The sequence below is a fragment of the Mesoplodon densirostris genome, chromosome 17, assembly GCF_025265405.1.
Source record: "Mesoplodon densirostris isolate mMesDen1 chromosome 17, mMesDen1 primary haplotype, whole genome shotgun sequence".
Lineage (NCBI taxonomy): Eukaryota > Metazoa > Chordata > Mammalia > Artiodactyla > Ziphiidae > Mesoplodon > Mesoplodon densirostris.
The window spans coordinates 66119181-66138612 of NC_082677.1; the positions used below are offsets into that span (position 1 = coordinate 66119181).

General features: G+C 43.9%; 1 protein-coding gene across 1 annotated transcript in view; it reads left to right on the top strand.

The window, feature by feature from the left end:
• The window catches only part of FARP1 (FERM, ARH/RhoGEF and pleckstrin domain protein 1), a 298020-nt gene that overhangs the window by 183293 nt on the left and 95295 nt on the right, over positions 1–19432 (top strand). Inside the window, exon 3 of the mRNA XM_060079577.1 lies at positions 4961–5065. Within this exon, the coding sequence (XP_059935560.1) occupies positions 4961–5065 (105 nt within the window). The remainder of the gene's footprint in view (positions 1–4960; positions 5066–19432) is intronic.

The window sequence follows — 19432 nt, forward strand, 5'->3', positions numbered from 1 at the left end:
AATCAGCCACCTTATTTGTGCACTAGATTAAACTTCCGATGCCTCTTGGAGCATAATTTAAAGTAGCCAGTAAGAAAAAAGTGATAAAAATTTGCTTATGTGGTTTCACTAATCACCAGTTTGTTCTCCAAAATATGACATGTAATTACTATTTGGTTTCTTTTCTGTAAGGAGTACACTTCTGGACTGTTTTAATCAAGACTGGCCATGTGCGGGGTCAGCCAGACTCTTAGTTTCTTAGAGGGTGTGGGAGTCTCAGAGATGTGCCCCCTCAGCCCCAGTACAAACACTTGGGGACAATTTGAAAAACATTCATCATGAGGTCCCTTTCATGTTAAACCATTTCTAACAGATACAGGTTTTCAGATGAAGCCTAAGTGATTTGATTTTCCTTCCTTGTGTATGATCATTTGTGCAGCCATAAATGTGTGTGTGTGTGTGTGTCTTAAAGTAAGTTACTCTTTGAGAAAGTACGTTTACAGATGAATTTTCCTGAGCGCCTCCTCTTTGGTGTTCTGCCAGCCTAGTCTACGGTGTTGCCACCTTTCCCCACATCCAGACTTTATTGACTCATTTATAGGTTTGTTTTAGCAACAAAGGGCTGGTGAATTTGTAGCTGTTGAACCCTATCATCTGTCTCGTGCAAAGCCTGCCCCAGGTGCATAATTTGTGGTTACTTCTGACGATGTTCATGTCATGCCTTTTTTTTCACCACAAAGTAAAAGAACCTTTTGTGCTGAGAAATATTAACAGCCCTTTAGCGCACACACGGATATTCACTCATTCTCCTCGTGTGATACGGCTCTTCACAGCTGCTCAACTTGAGCTGGGTCCTACCCCTCAGTGTTTCTTGAAGATCTAATGTAAAGGAAGTGGATTCTTGATTTTCTTGTTCTTAAAAATAGTTTAAACAGATTCTGTTGTGAATAACCCTCTTCAGTCATTTGTATGTAGATGTGAACACCATCCTCAGTTATTTTTTTTTTTCATCTTTTTTTCTGAATTTTTTAAATTTGGTAAAATGAACACAACAAAAGATTTACCATTTTAGCCATTTTTAAGGGTACAGTTCAGTGGTATTAAATACATTCACAGGGTTGCGCAGCCATTGCCACCGTCCATTTTATATTCTGTGATGTGATTTTTGAGCAGAATTACTTTTAATGTGAAGTTCAAAAAATTCATTGGAGGCAAGTGTAAAGAAATGATGCTGTGGACTGAGTGAATCCACTGCTGGAAAGAAAGAGGGGATAATTTTTCTTAAAGAATGTGGATACAACTCTTCCTGCCTTCCCTTCTCTGAGATGCTTTCTCTGAAGCGGAATTCAGCCCTGGGTGCATTGATTAAACCCAGACATTTCTACACCGACCCCTAAAAGAAAGGGAAACAGTGTCCCTGAACTTTGGTATCGTGAAGTCTATCTGGGAACATTTTAGGCCATAGCTGCCTGGTATACATTGGGAGGTTAATGCCTTGTCCGTTTACCCATGAAATTGTCATCTAGTGACTGCATTTCAGCCCTTATGAATACTTCCTAGCAATTCTACGTGCTGACTTTCCTTATACCCCTGAAGATAGCCAGTGTTCACAGGACAATTCATATAATGCATTAAAGGCATCTATTTTACAGATGAATTTTAGGAACTATATAATATCGTTCAAACTTTAACTTCTCCCTATATAAAAATTTGGGTCCCATTGAAAAGTCATTTTTGCATCAAAGGTTTGTACAAAATAATAAAGTTTAAGGAAAATTTTAAGACTTGGGACCAGGCTTATATATTAACTAGATTCCAAGCATCTATTTCCAGCCTCTTATTATTACCAAGATATGCTCAGTGTGGTCACAAAAATCTCTGCTGACTCAGTAAAGGACCTGATTCAGAGGGTAACTCTACCTCTCCTTGGGGTGTTGCATGAAGTGCTTAGTTGAACATCATTCCATAAAGGCATCCATTGTATGTTGATTTTTTACTTGTTTAGACTTCCAGCGTTGAATTGTGAAGTCTCATTTCCCAGACTCTGTAAATCTAGATGAAGTTATCAAATTCACTTAGTTCCAGGAATTCTCTGGGAGACGTGAGTGCTTGCCAGCTGGTCAGATAATTGGTGGTTCAGTTTGTAACAAATAGGAAATGTCAAGAATGGTGAGAAAGAAGAATTGTGAAACTGGAATGTGGTCTCCTCTTAAAAAGATCTTATGATACCGGAATTCTTCCACAACTTCTTAGCACCTGGCCCATTTCTATCATGTTCTTACTAGCTAGCCTCTGCAGATTTTACTGGCCAGAGAAGAGGATCTCGAACAAGTAGCCATGCCTAAGTTATTCATATAGTTCTATGGAGGCAGGTGTGAGGAATTGAACTCAAGCCCCCCCGTGAGCCTGGCTGGTGAATTCCCAGGTGCTCTCAGCGTGACCGAGGGTGCGTTGCTTTGACAAAGAAGTGGGAAATAAGATTGGTGACCAGTAATCCGTTCAGCTGTTAACACTGGATAAACACAGGGGTGTGTGTGCTGGGGTGTAGTGGGGGGGATACGTTGGACAGACAAGGACGGGGTTTACACACCATTCCATGTTAGTCCTGCCATCAGGGCGAGCGAAACGAGTCTCCTGGTGACCCTTGGACCAGGCATTCAAAGTCTAGAGCCTGGTGAGTTTGGGATTATCCATGGAAGCTACTGCATGCCCTTAGATAACTGGGACTATCTTCTGGATTTCAACCATGAGGAATGTGGGAGCATAAAGTGGTGTCTGTTTAAAAAAAAAAGAAAGATGCTTTATCGCTGGACACGGAAGCATCTTTGCTGGCCCCTCAGGTCACGCTGTTGGGTGGCCTAATGGATGTGCCCGTCATTGTACTTGTCAGGCTCTGACTGCTACTGTCAATTAGTCCCCTGGGTTACTAATCGGGTCCCAAATTGTTCTGCTGTTAGCAGAGGGGAAGTGAAAGTATAAAACCAGTAACTGGAGGCAACACTGCCTTGGAACATTTTTCTTGCAGTGTTTGATCTGTGTGGTGAAACTGGATCCATTTTGCACGTGGGTCGTTAGGAATCTACCGGATAGTGAAGAGAAACCAAGGCATATGGTTGTAAGCTCTTTAGGGGTAGAAAGTGGGTTCATATATATCATCTTCCCTTTCTACCCTAAAGAGCTTAGAACCATATGCCTTGGTTTCTCTTCACTATCCGGTAGATTCCTAACGACCCACGTGCAAAATGGATCCAGTTTCACCACACAGATCAAACACTGCAAGAAAAATGTTCCAAGGCAGTGTTGCCTCCAGTTACTGGTTTTATAGATTCAGGGTATAGAAAATACATGTATAGTCTTGATTTCAGCAGACATTGAGGGAGTGCCAGGGGCTGCGCTAGCCAATAGGAATAGAAAGGTGAACAGGTAGCCCAGAGTTTCACTGGGGAGACAGACTCATAGATGTTTAACTACAGAGAATACAATAGAAAGAGTAATTGTAATCATTTGTTCATTCATTCTTTTCAACAAGACTGATTGGCATTTAGGCATCGTGGGTAAGGCGATGAATAACCTATGGCCTAAAAAAAATAACTAAGTAACCTACGGCCTTTACCCTCAGTTCCTATGAAGTCTAGATGAGAGTCTATGCAAAGTCTAGAGAAGAAAGCCGTACATTCTGCCACATTTGGCGGAGGGGGAAGCAAGAGGAACAGGGACAGGCTTTCAACTGCCACAAAAAGGGCATGGGATCATGAGCTGAAAAGTTACAGAAATGCATACAAATATTAATAGCAGCTTTATTCACAATTGCCCAAACTTGGGCAACCGAGATGTCCTTCAACAAGTGAATGGGTAAACAAACTGTGGTCCATCCACACAGTGGCATATTATTCGTCAAGAAGAAGAATAGAGGAAACTTAGATGCATACTGCTAAGTGAAATAATCCAATCTGAAAAGGCTACATTCTCTACGATTCCAACTACATGACATTCTAGAAGAGGCAAAACTAGAGAGACAATAAAAAGATCAGTGGTTGCCAGGAGTTTTGGGGGGTGGTGAGCGTGGACCAAGGAAGCACAGGGATTGTTTAGGCTGGTGAAACTCTCCTGTGTGATCCGGTTATGGGGGCTCTGTGATGGTATGCATTTGTTGAAATCCATAGAACGATACAGCACAAAGAGTGAATCCCAGTGTAAACTACGGACTTTGGGTGGTGATGATGTATCAGTATTGGCTTAACAATTGTAACAAATGTACCAGACTAATCCAGGATGTTAGTAAGTGGGGCGCTGGCTGTGGTGGGGAGAGGTGCTGAGAACTCTCCCCATGGACTTCCTGCTCAATTTTCTGTAAACCGAAAGCTGCTCTAAAAAATAAAGTCTATTATTTCTGTAATTTATTAAGTATTTACAGTGGTGTGCTAATTTCTGCTGTACAGCAAAGAGATTCAGTTGTACATATATATACATTCTTTTTCATATTCTTTTCCACTCTGATTGATCACAGGGTACTGAATATGGTTCCTTGTGCGATGCCGTAGGACCTTGTCGTTTATCCATTCTGTGTATGAGTCTGCATCTGCTAACCCCAAACTCCCAATCCATTACTTCTCCCCCCACCCCCCGGCAACCACAGGTTTGCTCTCTATGTCTGTGAGTCTGTTTCACAGATTTCATTTCTCTCATATTTTAGATTCCACATATAAGTGATATCATATGGTATTTGCCTGTTATTTTTAAGGGGGGTGTAGTGCCTGGCATTGGGGTAGGGAGAAGATGGCAGAGGTCAGCACCTCAGTGTGAGGGCAGCAGGAGAAGGGAATCAGTGGTGGGCACGGGGCCGGTGACCAGGGTGTAGTGGCGGTGCTTGGTGGCGAGCTGTTACAGACTCGGGCATGAAGAGGCTTCCTGTAGTGGGAGCCGCTGTTTGCGTCCGTAGCTGCCTGTCTCAGGGCGTAACTCCTGCTGTTTCTGTTCCCAGCAAAGAGCCCCCGGGAAAGTGCTGCTGGATGCGGTGTGCAGCCACCTGAACCTCGTGGAAGGAGACTATTTTGGCCTCGAGTTTCCCGACCACAAGAAGATCACGGTAAGTGACGTCCATGGGATGTTGCTGTTTTACCGTCTGTTCGACTTGGCGGGGGGAAATAATTGGGACCTTCCTTGGCCATACGGAAATGTACAACAGAAAAGGTACCCAGAAAGCCCTTGATAATCTGTTTTTGAAAGTAATGTGTGCATATGATTAGCAAGTTCAAAGGGAATACACAGTGCAGGCTGTTCCCCCCCACCATCTCCCTCCACCTCTCCCTCTAAGAACCGCCATCACCAGTGTCTTGTGTATCCTTCTGATAAGAGTCTGTGTATATGTGTACACACACACGTAATTTTTTTTATACTGGGGTATAGTTGATGGACAATATTGTGTTAGTTGCACTTATTTTATTTTTATATATATATATATATTTTTTTTTTTTTTGTGGTACGTGGGCCTCTCGCTGTTGTGGCCTCTCCCATTGCGGAGCAAAGGCTCCGGACGCACAGGCTCAGCAGCCATGGCTCACGGGCCCAGCCGCTCTGCGGCATGTGGGATCCTCCTGGACCGGGGCACGAACCCACGTCCCCTGCATCAGCAGGCGGACTGTCAACCACTGCACCACCAGGGAAGCCCTATTTTTAAATTTTATATTAGGGTATAGTTAACAATGTCGTGTTTCAACAAACACATATTTTTGAAATACGATAACGTGAGGAAACAATACACAATGCCCTATACTCCACCCACACACCGTTCATATATCCTGGACATCTTTCCTCTGCAGCACATAGACTCCACTTCCTTCCTTTTCACAGTTTCATGCTGTTCTGCTGAATGGATGTGCCATAACTTACAACCCTGGCTGTAAAGGGTGGGATACTTAGGTTGTACTGAATCATTTGCTTTTACAAATGGTGCTCCAGTGAACATACTGATACGTTCATGTTTGCAGTCACGGTCAAGGGTTTCTCTCAGTAGTTCAGATCCACAGGCACAGAGGTTGCATCATCCGTGGGTTTGAGCATCTTAAAGTTTGCTAAATATGTCATGTTGTTCTTTAAAAAGGTTCCACTGATTTGAACCCCAAATTTAGATCATAGAGCACTGTTCTTTTTTCTCTTTTGGCCGATGGCACTTTCTTAAGGCTGTATCCTAGTCTACCTCTTATGAGACACCCTGTTAGGGTGTAAGTTCATGGACGGCATCTCTATTCCGTGCATACTGAGTGCCTGGAACTTTTGCTGGCCCCTGCACTGGGGATCCAACAGGAGTGAGATGGAGAGAATGTATAATCCAGGTGGGGCATCAGACTGAGTCAGTGGCCAGTTCAGGACATGTGGCAGGTGGTCCACTGGAGCCCGGGGGCGTTGGGCAGTCGAGAAACAAACAGCATTTGTGTTCAGGAAATCCTTCACAGATACTGTGAAACAGAGTCCTGTGAGGCCAGGAGCAGTTGACCTGATAGAATGTTCCAGGGAGAGGGGGCACCAGATGCCCAAAGACCAGACAGCAAGTGGGCTATTCAGAAACCTGCAGAGAAGGCTGAAGTTTAGAGGTGAGGGAACAGGGCTCTGCTGGTGGAGGTGAGAGAGAGAACCGGAGCCAGGTCTATCTGGAAGGGCTTTCTGCCCCGTTGCTATCTAGTAGAAACAGAAGATGAACCACTCACTTAATTTCAAGTTTTCCAGCAGTTATGTTCAAAAAGTTTTTTTTTTTTAAAACAATTTTTATTTATTTATTTATTTTTGGCTGCATTGGTCTTCGTTGCCGCGAGTGGGCTTTCTCTAGTTGCGGCGAGCGGGGGCTACTCTTCCTTGCAGTGCGTGGGCTTCTCATTGCAGTGGCTTCTCTTGTTGCGGAGCACAGGCTCTAGGTGCACAGGCTTCAGTAGTTGCGGCACGCAGGCTCAGTAGTTGTGGCACACGGGCTTCCTTGCTCCGCGGCATGTGGGATCTTCCCGGACCAGGGCTTGAACCCGTGTCTCCTGCATTGGCAGGCGGATTCTTAACCACTGCACCACCAGGGAAGTCCTCAAAAAGTTTTTGAAAAGTGAAATTAATTTAATAGCTTGTTTAATTTGATTTAACACATCTAAAATCATTATCATTTCAACATGTAATCAGTCTCAAAACCTACAAATAACAGATTTTACACTTTTTTCCTGCTAAGTCTTTGAATCTGATATGTATGTGACACTCACAGCCAGACCAGCTGTATTTCAAGTGCTCAGTGGTCACGTGTAGCTAGCGGCCCTTGTATGGGACAGCATAGTTCTGTACCGAGCTGATGTGTTTAGGAAGCTGGTAATGCATTTTAAAGGGAGTGTGGGGGGATTCCCTGGCGGCCCAGTGGTTAGGACATGGGCTTTCACTGCCGTGGACCTGGGTTCAAGCCCTGGTTGGGGAGCTACGCTCCCACAAGCCCTGTGAGAGGCACGGCCAAAAATAACTAACTAAATAATGAAATGAATAAAAAATAAAGGGAGTGTGATACGGTCTGATTTATGGCTTAGAAAGACATCTGTAGCCAGACTGGAATCGGACAAGAGTCAGGAGAGCTGTTTGGGGTTCATGGTATCGGGCTGGAGGTGGTGCTGGCTGGGACCGAGGCAGTGTCTGGGAACGGCTGGCGGGAACTGGTCATGCACCTAAAGACGTGCACAAGGTGTGTTTTCGAGACATACGTCTAACCTCTAAGCACTGCCGTTTTCTAGTGCTTATATTAACTCGAAGCTGCCGTGACTCCCCGTCCTCGTTCTGATGTGGCAGACGACTGCAGACGGGCCACATCGAATTCCACATTCATTTATGCACCTAACGATTATTTTGTGTGACTGCTGCGTCCTGCATCGCACTTCATACCGTAGAAGACACCTGACACGAAGGGACGGCTAGCAAGTAACCGTTACTGTTTCCAGTCATTAGCCGAGCCTGCTTAGGAAGGTTGACAGGGAAACAGAAATTATCATACAGTGTAGCAAGGTCAGTGGAACATTGTTTCATAAACTTGTTTTATGTCAAAATAATGATTCTCAAGACACTTGAAGATTTGTTCTCTCATTATTTCTAGCAACTGCTGCCTGCATAACTCAGGGTCCCAGCGGCTTTCCTGACTCCAGTCTTGTCCCCTTCCGATCGTGCTGGAGTTTCTTTTCTCAGCCGTAAATTAGCAATGGTGAGGGTACCAAGACTGAGAATGGTTCCGTATCTGGGTCAACCAAGGAGCTAATGGCAGAGCTAGGATTCTAACCACATTCTTCTGACCTCAAGTTCAGTGCCTCTTGTGTTGACCTTGGGTGCCTCTCTTTTGCTAGGGTTTACAGACCTATTAATCTTTCAGGCTACCTCCAGGGCTGACTTGTTTCAAGCTTTATCAGGCTTGATTTTTGTGATTTCACCGTTTCCTTATCATATTGTTTAGGAATGTGTTCAACTGCAAAATTCCCTAAACCCACTAATGATAACTAAAAGAAGTAGATATTGTTACAAATAAAGGCCACTGCCTGAGTGCCCACCACGCACCAGGGCGCTCTAGTTCCTGTGGACACAGCAGCAAACATGGCCCATATTCTAAAGCAGGGATCAGCAAACTTCTGTCAAGGGCCAGATAGTGGATACTAGAATAGACTTTGCACGCCAGAGAGTCTCTGCTCCAGCTCTTCACTTCTACCCTTGTAGTGTAAATGAATCGGCATGGATGTGTCCCAGTAAAACTTTATTTATAAAACAGGAAGCTGTGGTTTGCCAACACGTGCTCTAGGAAGTAATAGCTCTGTTCAAGGCATCGTAATAGGTTTATGTGTACTATTTCGTTTATTCCGGTTCATTTATTCTAGCCCATTATACCTCCTTTTTCTGATAAGGAAGCCTTAGCTTAAAGAGTAAGTCATTTCGGGGCTTCCCTGGTGGTGCAGTGGTTGAGAATCTGCCTGCTAATGCAGGGGACACGGGTTCGAGCCCTGGTCTGGGAGGATCCCACATGCCGCAGAGCAGCTGGGCCCGTGAGCCACAACTACTGCGCCTGAGTGTCTGGAGCCTGTGCTCCGCAACAAGAGAGGCTGCGATAGTGAGAGGCCCGTGCACCGCGATGAAGAGTGGCCCCCGCTTGCCACAACTAGAGAAAGCCCTCGCACAGAAACGAAGACCCAACACAGCAAAAATAAATTAATTAATTAATAAACTCCTACCCCCAACATCTTCAAAAAAAAAAAAAAAAGTCTATTTACCTCTTAAAAAAAAAAAAAAAGAGTAAGTCATTTTCAACAAGGCAGACAGCTGAGCAGTGATAGATCCAGGATCCAAGTTCAGATCTTTCTAAATGCTCTCAGTCACCATCCTGCTCTGACCGTGTCCCTATATTTTGCTCTATGTCAATTTCGAACCGCAACCTGAAAGCTAATTTCATGTAATTTTAAAAATAGGTTGTTTTAACAAAATTGATCTGTGGTATTAGATAGGATGGTGCAAATGGGTACAAGGAGGGCTTCTGGGGTCCTGACCATGTTCTTTTTCTTGATCTCAGTGCTTATTCTATGGGTGCAATCAGTTTGTAAAAATTCAGTGAGCCATATACTTGTAACACGTACACTTGTAATGTGTGTGTACACACACACACACACACACACACACATATCTTCAATAAAAGTTTACCCACAAAATGCAGTGAAATAAAAGCACACAGAAACAGAAATAATGACCAAAAAGCACCCAGAGGCTGGCTGATGGAATCCATTCAGGAAGAGCCAAGGATGGGTCTTGACGGGATGAGCTGAGGGAGACTCACGTGTGCGACTAGTCAACACGAGCTGCATTCACCTCTGCTCTCAGATAGACTTGCTTGAAGATTTAAGGTTTACATCGTAGGGTTTTTGTCTCCTTCCCAGATTCTGTCAGTGCTGACTTCCTAGCTGGCTGTTGTATCATAGTGGTGGGTCGGACTGCCGGCCCCCAAACCCCTGCTTTGACTCTTAGCAGCGGGGTGACTGGGGCAGGTTGCTGGCCTTCCAGTGCCTCACTTTGCCTGAAGGTAAAATGGGGACGATAGTGCCCATCTCGTGGGGTTTTTGAAATGATCACACACAGTATCGGTCAGCATGTAGCCCGGGGTCTGGGAACTATGTATGTAGTGTTCAGAAAGTATTAGTTATGGAAACTCTCATCATCATTTTCATCATTACAGTTTTTTGTGGTCAAACACAGATAGCATGAAATGTATCATCTTAACCATTTTCAAGTAAGTCTACAATAGTGCAGTGGTGTTAGCTATATTCATTGTCGTGCAGTAGGCCTCTAGAACATTTTCCTCATGTAAAACTGAAACTCCATACCCATTAAACAACAGCTGCCTTTCCTTCTCCCCAGCCCCTGGTAACTACCGTTCTGCTTTCTGTTTCTATGAGTTCGACCACTTTGGATACCTCATATAAGTGGCATCGTGCATTATTTGTTGTTTTGCGTCTGGCTTATTTCACTTAGTGTAATGTCCTCAAGGTCCATCCATGTTGGAGCATGTGTCAGAATGTCCTTTTTTTTTCTTTTAATATTTATTTATGTATTTTTTTAAATTTATTTATTTATTCTTGTGTTGGGTCTTCGTTTCTGTGCGAGGGCCTTCTCCAGTTGTGGCAAGCGGGGACCACTCTTCATCGCGGTGCGCGGGCCTCCCACTATTGCGGCCTCTCCCGTTGCGGAGCACAGGCTCCAGACGCGCAGGCTCAGCAGTTGTGGCTCACGGGCCCAGCCGCTCCGCGGCATGTGGGATCCTCCCATACCAGGGCTCGAACCCGTGTCCCCCACACCAGCAGGCAGATTCTCAACCACTGCGCCACCAGGGAAGCCCTTATTTATGTATTTATGGCTGCATTGGCTCTTTGTTGCCACGCTCCAGCTTCCTCTAGTTGTGGCGATCGGGAGCTACTGTTCGTTGTGGTGCACGGGCTTCTCATTGCGGTGGCTTCTCTTGTGGAGCACAGGCTCTAGGTGTGAGGGCTTCAGTAGTTGTGGCACACGGGCTCAGTAGTTGTGGCTCATGGACTCTAGAGCGCAGGCTCAGTAGTTGTGGCGCACGGGCTTAGTTGCTCCATGGCATGTGGGATCTTCCAGGACCAGAGCTCGAACCCGTGTCTCCTGCACTGGCAGGCAGATTCTCAACCACTGCGCCCCCAGGGAAGTCCAAGAAAGGCTGAATAATACTGCATTGTGTGGATAGACCACATTTTGCTTACCCACTCATCTGTTGATGGACATTTAGGTTGCTTCCCCCTTGCTTGTTGTGAATAATGCTGCAATGAACATGGACGTGTTGTCGTTATTATTTTTAATACTACTGTTGTGATTATTACCTCTGCCAGGCTTCTTTTGGGAGGCTGCTCACATATCTGACAAACCAGCAGGAAGCATGGTTACTCTCAAAATGCCCAGACCTGGGCTGTCACAACTGGTTTTGCCCATTTATCTCTACGTAATACACGAGAAGCTAGTTGCTCCCCCAGGGTCCCCAGCATGCAGGGTTGTGGACCTTTGTCCCTGGGTGGTAAGTTCAGGCAACTCGCACTGCAGCTCAGCCTTTCACCCCTTTCTCATCACTTCTATCACATAAATAGCCCATGTCAGAGCATTCTTCATAGTAAGGGTTTGAAAAAGCTCAAGGGGAGAATGAGTGCTTTCCCTGGTCTAAGATGTGTTTCTCAAGATTGGAAATAATCTAGTGATAATTAGTAAGTAATCAATTGTGCTCCACCCTCAATTAGACTTGTCCCATGGCTCGTCAATTAATAGAGTTGATTGCTGTGTTTACATGCAAGTCGGGCACGTGTTGTCCTTGAGTCCAGGCAGCTGCCCCGTGGGATTGCCCCACAGAAGTAGAGAAGTCTTTTAATCGGCTTTTTTTTTCCCCATTGCCATGGCAGAGACGCTATTACTGATCTTAGGAATCAAGACCCTTTACTTAATATGTCAGCTAATGGGTGCCTGGAGTCTGAAGGCTGGTAAAAGGCCAGAGAGATGTTGGGTTGCCACTGGGGTGGATGCAGGGAGCTCACTGTTCTTGGGCTTCTACTGTGTTCCGTGGACTCGGCTATAAACTTAACTTCACGTCATTCGTTCTTCACATCAGGGTCGGCAGAGAGAGCCAGAGAGTAAGCGTGTTAGGCTTTGCAGCCCATACCGTCTCTGTGGCAACTGCCCAGCTCTGCCACTGCAGTGCAAGGCAGCCATAGATAATGTAAATGATTGTGGTTGCGTTCCAGTAAAACTTTAGTTACGGGCATGGACATTTGATTTCGTAGAGTTTTCACACGTCATGAAATATATGGCTGCTTTTGATTTTTTTTTTTTTTTTGGCGGTATGTGGGCCTCTCACTGTTGTGGCCTCTCCTGTTGTGGAGCACAGGCTCCGGACGCGCAGGCTTAGCGGCCATGGCTCACGGGCCCAGCCGCTCCGCGGCATGTGGGATCTTCCCGGACCGGGGCACGAACCCGTGTCCCCTGCATCGGCAGGCGGACTCTCAACCACTGCGCCACCAGGGAAGCCCCCTGGCTACTTTTGGTTTTTTTTTCCCACAACCACTTAAAATCCCATCTTTGCTCTTTGCGCTATAGCAAAACAGGTCGTAGGCTGGATTTGGCCCATAGGCCTTTGTTTACCAGTCTCTGCTTTATAACATTTCTCCGAGGTAGGTACTTTATCATCCATGTTTTACAGTGAGCAAATTCAGTATGAACTGCGTAACCAGGTTTATGACCCCGAGTCACACACAGACCCGTCTCAGGCGATGCAAGTTCTCTCTGCTTCACTGGGCTGCCTTTCCTCACATCTCCCCATCTCAAAGAGCTGCGCACACCTGGCCAGCAGAGATGGTTGTATATATAAGATGTATCTCGTGGACCTATTGGGGAGAGTGGGAACAGCTCTGTGTTATGGCCTATAAATCTCTAAACATTTGCTTTCTCATTTAGTAACTGGGTAGATTCTGAACTTCTTTGATTTTGTACTTTATCTGAAAAAATTGGGATTAATAAATGACTATTTTACAAGGTTATCATGAGGATTAATTCAGATACTTTACAGTGTTGACCCCAGCAGGCTTCCCGGCATAGCAGTCAGTCAGCTATCTGCTGTATTTTTTTCTTGCATTCTGGCTCGGAAACCAGTGAGGCTGGACTGCCAATATTTCATGAAAGCTACAATGCTCAGTGATCTGATAAACAATTCTGGTTTTGTATAAATAAATACTGGTAAAGGGAATTCCCTGATGGCGCAGGGGTTAAGAATCCGCCTGCCAATGCAGGGGACACGGGTTCGAGCTGTGGTCCGGGAAGATCCCACATGCCACAGAGCAACTAAGCTGTGCGCCACAACTACTGAGCCTGCGCCCTAGAGCCTGCGAGCCACAACTGCTGAGCCCATGTGCCATAACTACTGAAGCCCACACGCCTAGAGCCCGTGCTCTGTAACAAGAGAAGCCACGGCAATGAGAAGCGCACACTCAGCAACAAAGAGTAGCCCCCGCTCACCACAGCTAGAGAAAGCTCACGTGCAGCAACGAAGACCCAACGCAACCAAAAATAAATAAATTAATTTAATTAAATTAAAATACTGGTAAAGCTCAGGAAGAAAACTGGCATCTTTTCGTTCATTTTGTAATCTTCTTTACACCAGGAAAAAAGTTTTACCCTTGGCAGGTGTCTTAGCTTAGGCTGCCATAACAAAATACCATAGAGTAGGTGGCTTGAACAACAGATGTTTCATTTCAGTATTGGAGTCCAAGATCAGGGTATCAGCGTGATCACATTCTGGTGAAGATTCTTTTTCTGGCTTGTAGACGGCCACCTTCTCACTGTGTCTCAAAGAGCAGAGAGAGAGAGAGATCTCTTTCTCTTCTTATAAGGCTGCAGTCCTGTTAGATCAGGGCCCCATCCATATGATGTCATTAAGCCTTAATTACCTTCTAAGGACCCTGTCTCTAGATACAGTCACATTAGGGGGTCAAGGCTTCAACACAGGAATTTGAGGGACACAATTCAGTCCATAGCAGCAGGCATGCTTTCTAGGGGCCTTGAGGTCATAGAACCTACACCTACCTGGGATGACAGACATCGCTAACTGGTGGTTTCCCAGCCCCTCTGGGGTCAGACAGGCCTCCTTCATCTATGCTTAGTTGCAGGCTTCTGACTTTGCTTCTTCCTGGGGTCCTGTGGACATCTGAGACCAGAAGGAGCTCTTTGTGGAACATGCCAGGTGTGGAGGCTGAAGAGCCCTGCAGACCTAAGGACAGAGGAAGGTTCGGGAAGCCAGCAGAGGTGGGGCGGTGGAGCAGCCCGGTCACCACACAGAGCAGCCCCATGGTTCGGCCGGACATGGTTCGGCTGCGGTGACAGGGCAGGTCCCAGAGAGTCCGGGGAAAGGCAACTCACTGGAAAAATACAGCTATGGGTAATATTCTATTTCTTAAGCTGGAAGGAAGCTATATGGGGTTTCATTTGTTGTCAGTTTGTTTTTTAATTAATAGACTTCGGTTTTTAGAGCAACTTTAGGTTTACAGAAAAAATGAGCAGAAAGTAAAGAGAGAAGAGAGGTCCCCTATACTGTCTCCCCTGCACAGTGCCCCTATTATTAACGTCACCCATTACTGTGACGCTGTGTTACAATCGATGAGCTAGTATGAATACATTATCATTACAGTTCCAAGTTCAAATTAGGGTTCCTTCTTTGTGTTGTACATTCTATAAGTTTTGACAAATGTATAATGACATATATCCACCATTACAGTACCAACAAGAATAGTTTCAGTGCCCTGAAAATCCCCACTACACCTCTCTCCCCGCTGAGCCCCTGAGAACCACTGATCTTTTCCTTCAGCATTTTCTTATTTTCTGTGTTCTTGATGCTTCAGCATTTGAGGCCTTGTTGACTGAGGAGAGACTACCCTTCCCAGGACTAGCCAGTTCTTAGACATAGCAAATGGTTCCCCTGCCAGCATACCTCCCATATGGAAATGAACCAATCCAGAGGCCGTACTCTGAACCACCGCTTCTATCTCGCTCTTACACTGCAGGAGATAAAATTCCTCTGCCTTAATCATCCCAGGGCCGGTGTCAGACACCTAGAGATGGCCCGACACCCCAGAGCCCACTAAGATGACTCAAGCTAGCCAATCCTAAGCTGCTTACCCTGACTTACCTTGTTTTTTCCCATGGAAACCACAGTAAAGCCTCCTGCCCATGCTTTGTCCTCACCCTTTCTGCCTCCTGGCGGACCCTGGTGCTTCCCCGCATGGCCCTGCATGGTGTGGCATGCCCCCCTCCTCCTGGGAACCATATGTAACAAACCATCTTTTCAATGGTTGTAACAAACCATCTTTTCAATGGCAGCTGTCTCCTAACCTGTTGGTTCCACCGTATGTGACTGATGAAGGCTACATCTTAAAACAATTTGGTTTAAAAAATACCTGGAAATAGGTTTCTAAAATGGATAGTCTTGAGAAGGTAGAAGTGGGATCATAGTTTTTGGATCTTCCCAAACCCAAGACCCACATAAAAACAGCTACTTAACAACATCAAAAACCCATGGACAACATTTATGGTAAAACTAGGTGTCAGAGTATAAGCCCTGGATCCCAAAGTACAAGCAGTCGGAGATAAAACATCAGCCAGACACAAGGTCTGCACGCTATCAGAGTCTGTACAGGAGGAAACAGGGAACAGCAGGGCATCTGATGGAATGGAGAAGAGAACCCCCAGAGAGCCACTAGAAATCCCAGGGGGACAGTCTGAGAAGAACAGTGGAAGCTGAGAGGCTTGATGGTGCTGGAACAGTCCAGCTCCAGTGAGCAGTAACTGACCTGCTGGGACAGGACACCACTTAGGACAAACTGGAGAACGGGCGTGAAATTGAGCCAGGTAAGGACACTAGAGAGGAATAATAGAGAAGGGGAGGGAAACAGAGGCAGGAAATCTCGGAAAGCAAGCCACCATGTTTTTTAACACTGCCCAAAATTAATAGAAGAGGAAGCTCTGGGAAGGTAGGAAAGCTACCATGAACCATACTTTCTTCTCAGAAGGTTAGGAAACAGTTTTCACATAAAAATGAGTAACAGAAAGGTGTCACAGTCATGATATTAGAAAACAAATACCAGAAAACAAAAAACTTAAGTGTGTTCCTCCCAACATACCATGTAGGGCCTTGCCCAAGGGACCAGTTGGATCCAGCTGCCAAATTGTACTCAGTCAGGAGGATAGAAGAACATGCTGAATGGTGCCATGAGTGTGCAGTCTGCAAAATCCAGACCCAGAAATTATTCAGATAAACTATAAGGAAAAGAGAGGGATGGAGGAAGAAACTATAGGTGAAAAGATACTTGAAGGACATCACATTTTTGAAAATAAGGAAGACTAAAAGATGCACCACTTTGTGAAATAAAACATCCAGAAATGTGCGTGGTTACTGTAAAAATCTAGGTAGTGGTTACTTTTAGAGGGAGGGGGCTGGTTTTAGGATAAGATGGCCGACAGAGTTCTGTTTCTTGACTTGGTTAATGGATACAAGGGTGTTTGCCATTTCATAATTCACTAAGCTGTAGGTTTGTTTTCAGTAGTTTTAAGCATCTGTGTGTTCTTTTAAATTAGACAGTTTCAGAAGGGAGAAAAAAAATTAAAACAGAAGGAGCAGGACTTCCCTGGTGGTGCAGTGGTTGAGAATCCGCCTGCCAATGCAGGGGACACGGGTTTGAGCCCTGGTCCGGAAGGATCCCACATGCCACGGAGCAACTGAGCCCGTGTGCCACAACTTCTGAGCCTGCGCTCTAGAGCCCGTGAGCCACAACTACTGAGCCCGTGTGCCACAACTACTGAAGTCTGTGTGCCCTAGAGCCTGTGCTCCACAACAAGAGAAGCCACCGCAATGAGAAGGCCACGCACTGCAATGAAGAGTAACCTCCGCTCCCCGCAACTAGAGAAAGTCCGCGTGCAGCAACAAAGACCCAATGCAGCCAAAAATAAATAAATTTTTTAAAAAAAGGTGATACAAAAAACAAAAAACCAGAAGGAGAAAACTATAGATTAAAGGGGGGGAAATCCAATGAAGTCACCAGAATACCCACGTGAAATCCTTTGAACTGAATTTTTCAAAGCTAATGCAAATTAAACAAATGATTTTAAATTAGTTAAAACCGAGTAATTGATGTGTTATAAGTACCATGCCTGAGGTGTATTGCTGAGCCCTTCTTAAAAAATAAAGGTTCCCAAAGGTTAAAATTTCCCTGGAGGCAAAGGCCCCCTGAATCCCCAGGCATTGCATTATAACATTAAGTTCTAGTTTTATTCCAAAACTTTCCTTTGCATACATCTGGGATATCAGATACTGCTTAATGAATTTAATGCACTAATGCATAAAGATGGCCCTCTTTATACATTTCATTTCATACTTTGGTTTACAGATCTATCTTTAATTCCTTTTTATTTAGAGCTTTCCTTGTAAATAAATAAAAACATACCCTCAGTTTTTCAGTTCAAATTTTATTCATGCATTCCTTCTGCAGTCAATTTTTTGTTTTGTTTTGTTTTTTTTTAACGGGGGGTGGTGGTGTAGGGGATGAGGCTAGATTAAGAGAGACTTAGTGGACATAATCAGATATGAAGCATGGTCCTGGATTGGAGGTTAGTTTTGACAGATCCCAGTAAGGACATTCTTTATTCACATGAAGGAATTTGAATAGAGTGTGATTATTTGGTGAGAAGAAAAGTTTACAAAATAGAAAGATAGAAATCATTGACTAAAAAGCAAAAAGTAGGTTATAAACAATATGATCTCATTTGGGTTTTTAAAAAGTGTATGTATGTTTATATCCATGCACATCGCTCTTCAAAAAAAAATGTGGAAGGGATATACATGAAGGCAGTGGGTCTTAAAGCACACTCCCCAGGTCAGCAAGCAGCATCAGCATCACCTGAGCAGTGCAGATTCTCAGGTCCTCACCCAGATGAGGAAGTCTGTGAGTAGAGCACCCCCCCATAGTATATGTTTTAACAAGCTTTTAGGGTGAATGTGATACAAGCTCAGTTCTGAGAACAGCTTCATTAAAGTGTTAGCCATGATCTCTTGGTGGTGGACAATTTTTAAAATTTTGCTTTTGTGAATTTTCTAATTTTCTAGCTTGCCTATAGATGAATTCTATACCGATAGATTATTTTTAAATTAAAAGGTTTTTAGTAGCATCCCACAAATTTTAGTTTAGTGTGTTTTCACTTTCAGTTTAAAATCCTTTCTAATTTCCCCTTGGTTTCTCCTTTGACTCGTATTATTTAGAAGTATGTTATTTTGTTTCCAAATATAAGGATTTTCCAGTTCTTTCTATTATTGAGTTTTAATTTAATTCTGTGGTTGCTGGAGAATATAGTTTGTATGACATGAGGACTTTTAACTAATTCACTGGTATCTCTTTAATGGCCCAGAATATGGTTTATTTTGGTGTATGTTTTATGTGTACTTGAAAAGAATGCTCATCCTGTGGGTGGGACGGAGCATTCCATCTATGGCAGTTAGATCATGTTGGTTGATAGTGCTGTTCAAATCATCTGTATCCTTAGTGAATTTCTGTCTATATGTTCTGTTAGTTATTGAGTGAGAGGTATTAAAATCTCCAACCATAATTGTGGATTTGTCTATTTCTCTTGCAGTTTGATCAGTTTTTCCTTCATGTACTTTGAAGTTCTGTTATTAAGTATATAAATACTTCAGATTTTTATATCCTCTTAATTAATTGACTCCTTTGTCATAAGAAATTATGAAAATAGGGAAGACTAAACACGGGTGTATAAAGTGTATTTGTGAAATAAATACACGTGATATTCTTCTGATGTCTACTTTGATACTAATTTAACCATTTCAGTTTTTTAAAAAATTATTAATGTTAGCATGATATGCCTTTTTCCGTCCCTTTCCTTTTAACCAATTTATGTCTTTATATTTGCAGTCTGATTCTTGTAGTCAGCATAGAGTTGGCTCTTGCCTTTTTATCAAATCTGGCAATCCTTTTTAATTGGGAATGTTTAGATCGTTTACATTTAATGTGATTATTGATATCATTAAAACTGGTCATCTTACTACTATATATAAAATAGATAACTAATAAGAACCTACTGCATAGCACAGGGAACTTGGGTCAATACTCTGTAATGGCCTATATGGGAAAATAATCTAAAAAAAGAGTGTATATATGTATATGTATTACCAATTCACTTTGCTGTACAGCAGAAACTAGCACAACATTGTTAATCAGCTATACTCCAATAAAAATTAATTAAAAAATTAAAAAGTAGAATAAAAAATCTTTTTATAGGAAAACAAGCAAAAAAGTTAAATTGGCCATCTTGCTGTTTGTTTTCTATTTGTCTTATCCGTCTTTGTTCCTTTTTCCTGTCT